Here is a 6,686-nt window from a genome sequence, read left to right as displayed (position 1 = left end):
AGGAAACATTACTCTTGTATAAAAATCAAAGATCTTCAACAGGATGACCACTAATTGTTTTAGTTGAACAAGTTTATCAGTTGATTTGGTTGAAGACCTATGTTCTAAATAATACTCAGTTAAAGGAAACTGTTTAGGCCAACATTTCCAAAATACGCAACCTTATGCTGATGTTTTGTTTTAATTTTTTCCACTCCCTGATGATTCTAAAATACGACACTTTTCATAATGTTCCATAAAGAACCATGCTTTGAAAGTGCTATTTAGGATCTTAAAACTATATTTTATAAATTCTTTGTCAAAATTTCTATTAATATATCATAATAAGAGTATTTTAACAATATAATTATCATTAATATTTTTGATACAATTTAATAGTGTGTTATTAATATTATTTCTGTCTAGTCTTACAGTTACAGACACCATTGAGGTAAAAAAAAAAAAAAAAACACATACAGTATGTATCAGCTAGTTCATTATTATTAGTATTGATGTGAAGGTAGTAAAAATGACAGTGCTCGTACAACATTTATTAATTGAACACATTAATAAATAAAAACCGATATTAACATGAATAAAAACCTAAACATAAAATGGAAATGCATTTAATGAAGAGCAAGTTCCTGCAAAATGTCTTCACAGTCCTCTATGATGGCTATGTCTGTTGTTATGAATATATTTAGGTGTTTCAAAAAATAATTAAATAAATAAATTAAGTAACATTGCTAATTTTTTTTTGGTAAAACCAAGTATGTTTATGATGGACAAAAGTAGCAAAATGCTACGTTGTATGGTAATTACTGTGTTTAAAGGAAAAGGTTGTCTTATCCAATGAAGAGACATTTCAGCTTTCAAATAACGTATAAATCCCAATTTCCAAAAAATGTATGACTAGTTTTCTGGTCTAGGGTCACATGAAGATTCATTTCAACAGGAAAAGAGATTGTCAGGACAAAACCATTTTAAATAGATCTATTACTATTGCATTTAAATGTCATATTTTTAAGTGTATTTCATAATACAAAATATTATGTATGCAGTATAAATGATTTATGACAGGCCTGAACATGAAACGCATTTAAAACACAATTTGAAAGTTGAAATGAATTTCTGATTCACCTCCACTGCTGTCATTCGTGACCGCAAACAACACTATATTACTTCTGGATAAGATTTTTTATTTTTAATTTAGGATTTTGTTTTTGTATTAAAATGTTTCATTCATGTTTAAGCTGTTATATGTATTCACATGGCGAACAATTACTTACTTTCACAAATAGCCTTCACCACAAGCATGCACAATTCACAATTTATTTTAAAGGTGCTGTATGCAACTGTTGACTGTACTAAAACATAACAATGGTATTCATTTGACGGCTGCATGTGAACTGTCAGTAAAAAAATATATGGCCCATTTTCCAAAGAAGTCTTTTACAGTTTCGAATATGGAAAGCAGTTCGTTTTTTGGAAAGATCCACTCAATACAGCCCTAATTCTTATGTTAAAGTTTAACAGAAAAAGCAGTACATTGTCCTTTGTGTTGTTTTTTTCAATCATGATCAGGATGTGAATTCTGAATTATTTTCTTCCTGATTACTTTACAATTTCCTTTGTTTACAGTAATAATATTGTGAAACAGCATATACCGTGCATTTATGATCTTCTCTCCTGATCAAGTTAGTAATTTAATGATTGACTGGTGCATTTAAGTATTGTTTTTTTATGCTTGATGGTTCTTTGAATGCTCAAAATTTGCTCACTGTCAATTATATTTTCTTTCCTCGTATACAGAAGAAGGCAAATTGTGGAATTTAAATATATATATAAATATAAAATTCAAGAATTTTTAATAAGTGTTTTTAATGGAGAGAAGATTTTTTTTTCAAAACATTTTTAAACATTTCTTTTGTATTTGCTATGATGACAGTACATACTATTTTTCAACTTTTACAAAATACTAGTATTTAGTTTTGTGTAATTTAAAGGCTTAACTAGGTTATGTTAAGCAATATAGGGAGACTTGAAAAATGTTTAAAAGCTTTTATTTTAGCCAAACTAAACAAACTTTCTCCAAAAGAAATAAAGGGGAAATATAGATTTAAAAATTTAATAATATTGTACTAACATTGAATTTAAATGTTAAATTATGTCTGCATGCAAAATTTAATCAAAATATTTGGTCACTATTTCAATGTACAATTCACACTAACAAACCATTAACTAAGACTTTTAGCTCAATAAACAAATAATTAGCTGCTTATTAATAGTTAATAAGGTAGAAGTTGGGTTGAGGTTTTGGGTAGGATTAGGGATGTCAAATAAGATCATACTATACTTTATAAGTGTTAATAAACAGTTATTAGCTTAATAAAAGGCAGTAAATGGTGTGAATTGTTACTTAAAATAAAGTGTTACCAAATATTTGATTTAACTCTTTTAATTCCTTTTTAAATAATAAAATGCATGCAGTCATACTGTATAAATAACAAATGAACTAGAGTTGATTATTGATCCATCAGCAAAACAGTTATTATTCATATGTCTTTATATCTTCTGATATGGATCACGTTTCACACGTGGTCATCACCAAAACAAATATTTTCTTTGTTTCCTCATTAAAAGTGTTTCCTGGGTTAAACATCAATCCACCATACCTATATAAAGAGCTGCAGGGATTTGTTAATTTACAGGCTGAAAGACCCCTCAACAGAAGATCAGTCATATTCATTTCTTCACAGTGACCGTGCAGAGTTTGTGTCCTTTGCTAATTAACAGAGCAAGAAGTCAACTTAAAAAAAGTAGAAAGAGGAAAGTTTGAAAGCAAATCTTCAAGATGTCCTGCTGTGTGGTGTATCAGCTGCTGTTTCTCCTGTTCAGCTGTGTCTGTATGTCTGAGGTCCAGCAGCAGGAGCACAGAAACAAGACTGAGAACACTGAGCATTTGGATGTGGAGGAAATCGACGCCGCTTTAACTTCTGCTGAGTTTCAAGATGAGCAGCTCAGGAAAAAAGGTAACCCCCCCGACCATTTCACAGTATGTTATGGAGCCCTGCACCAGACGAAAAAAAGATGCACATAACTGTTTAATTTGTTCCCTTGATTTACCTACTCATGCACGTGATTTACTAATTTGTACCCTTGTTCTTGTACGTCAACTACAATCAACTTGATTGTCCTTTACCATCAAAAATCAAAATACAACTATTGTTAGAATGTTACAGATTTACCTGTGAAAGTGTTAAAATATACATTTACGAGGTAAATGTTTTAGTAGTGACAGTTTTAGGGTGAGAAAAAATATTGCAAAACTTTCTGAAAATGTAAAATAAGAATTACACTAACTACACCATTACTAGAAATGTGTAAGTTAGATATTATACAATTTGGATGTGCTAATTTCAGAAAAATAAAAAAATAAACATTTCCAAGACATCAAACAATGTCCATATACATTCAAAAAAGCATATGTTGACTTTTTTTATGTAACTTTTTTTTTTTATGTCAATAGGTTCAATGTTCAACATTAAAGAAAGAATATGTATTTTAGTGAACTTACAAAACAAAAAGATTAAAGCTAAATGATGGTATACACAACATAGTATTACAAGTGAGTACATTACATTAATGATTCAAATGTTGTCACAGCCTCAATGTAAATGCATAAAAAGAGAAAAACCTCTATTGTGTGTCCATATTCGGGAAACTTTCTATGCACTTTCTCAATTTGTTCTGTAATATTCATCTTTTGATTTCCATATAATGAGCGATTGCTGTGGTTTAAATCTACCTTCTCAGTTTTTTTTTTTTTTTAAATTAGGGCATGTGTAGATATTAGTCCACCTATTGACCAAAATGTGGTACTTCAGAAGGAACACAACTTTCTTTCATTCATTTTAATTAAGCGAGCTGTTTAAATTTGAAAACTTACCTTTTCTATTTTTTTTTCCAACACAACTCCTTTGGTTTTAATACACAAATATAAATGAATTGTCTAATTTAAATATAGTTGCAGATTTTGGACCAACTAAAGCCATAATCCATTTTTTGTGTACACATATGTGTATGTGTGTGTATGTGTGTGTATGTGTGTGTGTGTGTGTGTGTGTGTGTGCTCATGTGATTCCATATTCATTGGCAATACTTTGCCCCACCTTTAGTCATATACATCAGTGGTTCCCAACCTTTTATTGCCCGAGACCCCCTTTTATGCTGGAAAAAATTGTAAGGTCCCCGCTTGATTTCAAACAAATGTTTTTTTTTTTTTTTTTTCTATATCTAGAAATGTTTATGCACAAATAATAGCCTAATGTAAAATATAAAAGCAAAAGATCAGCAGGCCATTTGTATTGGGTACACCCTGCAGAATTGGTGATGAGTCATCAGCAAATGTCATATTAATTTGAACTGCCTCACACATTTATTAGCAAGAACTTTGGTGCAGATAATGCATGGTGCTGGGTCAGAGACTCAATGCTTTGAGAAAATGGAATAAAACCAGTAACTATCAGTAACCAATAAAATCAGTAACTATCTATTCCTGCATTTTGTTTTTCCAGTATTGCTAGCGCTGCGACCTGAAATGTTTGGAGCTTCCTCACCTGGGTCCAGTATGATTGGGTCATACTTTTAGCTGCTGAAGGCGAATCAGTGAGACTCTTTTTTTGTGGTGGACGAATTTCAAATTTGCCATTTTTTTGGTCAGCCAGGGGATAAAATGAACTAAGGCAACAAGATCGTTCTCTTAATTGTCCACTACTAAAGAAATTTAAAAACATAACTTAAAACTTTTATGTTCAGTCCACCTAAATTTGTAAACAAGATAAAGATAACTTAATTTGTATTAGGACAACACACAAACCAAGTATTGGAACCAAGCATTTTTTACAGGGCATATTTATCAGATATAAACTTCTGAATAACCTACAAAAGCATATGAGTGTGCATGGAGGTGAATGATTACAGAGGTTTTCATGACAAAATATGATCTCTGATTCACACAGAATATAAAGTGGCATTTTCGGCAACTCTAGGACCCGTAGGTAATTATGGACCCTTCAACACTGAGGTTACTCTGGCTTACCAAGATGTTTTTGTGAATGAAGGAAGAGCCTACAACCCAGCCACTGGTATGTGCTCTTGTAAAACTTTTTCAATATTTCTATTGCAATCTAGAAAAAAAAAGTATGTTTAAACAAAACATAAAAGAAAACATATGTTTATGGATGTGTTTGTGATTACAGGAATCTTCACAGCACCTGTTAAAGGCGTCTATTTCTTCATGATCTCTGTAAACACGATCTCATCTAAAAGTATGGGTTTAAGACTCATGAAGAATGGGCAACAGATGATAACAATTTTCAATCAGGCTTCAGGTAACCGGCATGAAACAGCATCTAATTCGATCTCTTTGACTCTAGAACAAGGGGATCATGTCTATGTGCGGCTCTGGAAAGACACATGGGTCTTTGATAATGTAAATGACCACACTTCATTTAATGGACATTTGCTATTTTCTATTTGATGGTCTTATTAAATTCATGGTTACGTCAAACACTTATCAATAAGCGTTAAAGGGCAGGGAGTAAAATGAATTAAAGAAAACGGATTCGCTTCTGAGTAAAATAAGCAATTTTTAAGGTCTTGTACATCTACTGGACGTCATTGGGAGTTTAAAGTTTTAATATTTGTTTGTTCATTTTATTTTGGTCTTGATATTTTTTTAAACCTGTATCGGTAATTATGTGCGGATCTTTAACTATGTTATAATATATATATATATATATATATATATATCTTTAACTATGTTAAATATCCACACAGTATACTGTAAAACATTTCACACACAAAATGTGTTATCTAGGTGATTTGTATGTAGATTTAGCAAATATGTTTAACTGACAGGCAACCATAAAATCATTTTTCTAACAAAAAAATAAATAAATAAATAAATAAAATATGGAAGGAATTCTGTATTTGTGGCATTGGACCACAAATTCAGTCTTATGATTCAAAGGTATATTTTTGGTAATAGCCAAAAACACTGTCATAATTGAGATTTTTTATTTATTTTTTTAATGCAAAATAAGTAAATAAATAAATCAAGTAAAGATCATGAAGTCATCTTTTTTTTACTAGCATTATGCATTGATAAGGATTTGTTTAGGAAACTTTTTTTTAGAATCCTTCAGATTTTCAAACAGTTGTTCTCTCAGCCAAATGTTATTCTATCCTAACAAACCTTACATCAATGGAAAGCTTATTTATTCGGTTTTCTGTTGTTTTATTTAAACATTCTGATCTTGTAAATAACCTGTTTCCTTGTGTGGCAATTTCTGTTTATAAATAAATAAATAAAAATATCAATGCCTTGCAATTTTTTTTTTCCTGTTGGGTTAACTGATTGATGCCAATTTAATAATGACCCTTCAAATAATAAGACCTTTTGCGCAAGCCGATTTACAGTTTAATGATTAACTGAAGTGCATTTAAGTATAATTTTTAATGCCTGATGGTTGAAGGGCAGTAAAATAAGCTGTTGTCATTTTTTGAAAGCTCATTGCAGTGTTCAAAGTTCAAGTTCTGTAAATTATATTTTATTTCCTCATATACAGTAGAAGAAGTTTTAACAGTTTTAATAAGTAATTTCTTTTGTATTTGCCATGATGACAGTACATAATATTTTTCAG

General features: G+C 30.6%; 1 protein-coding gene across 1 annotated transcript; it reads left to right on the top strand.

Moving 5' to 3' along the window:
* The first annotated feature begins 2,699 nt into the window (after window positions 1-2,699).
* Window positions 2,700-5,662, top strand: LOC137487480 (complement C1q-like protein 2). The gene is made up of 3 exons (XM_087241229.1): window positions 2,700-3,011; window positions 5,001-5,126; window positions 5,241-5,662. The coding sequence occupies exons 1-3, from the start codon at window positions 2,834-2,836 to the stop codon at window positions 5,519-5,521; spliced, it is 585 nt and encodes a 194-aa protein (XP_087097355.1). The 5' UTR covers window positions 2,700-2,833; the 3' UTR covers window positions 5,522-5,662.
* The last annotated feature ends 1,024 nt before the right edge of the window (window positions 5,663-6,686 follow it).

The sequence above is a fragment of the Danio rerio genome, chromosome 2 (assembly GCF_052040795.2).
Source record: "Danio rerio strain M-AB ecotype USA chromosome 2, GRCz13ab, whole genome shotgun sequence".
Taxonomy (NCBI): domain Eukaryota; kingdom Metazoa; phylum Chordata; class Actinopteri; order Cypriniformes; family Danionidae; genus Danio; species Danio rerio.
The sequence above is the reverse complement of the archived record's forward strand: the minus strand, read 5'-3'. Positions and strand labels throughout refer to the sequence as shown.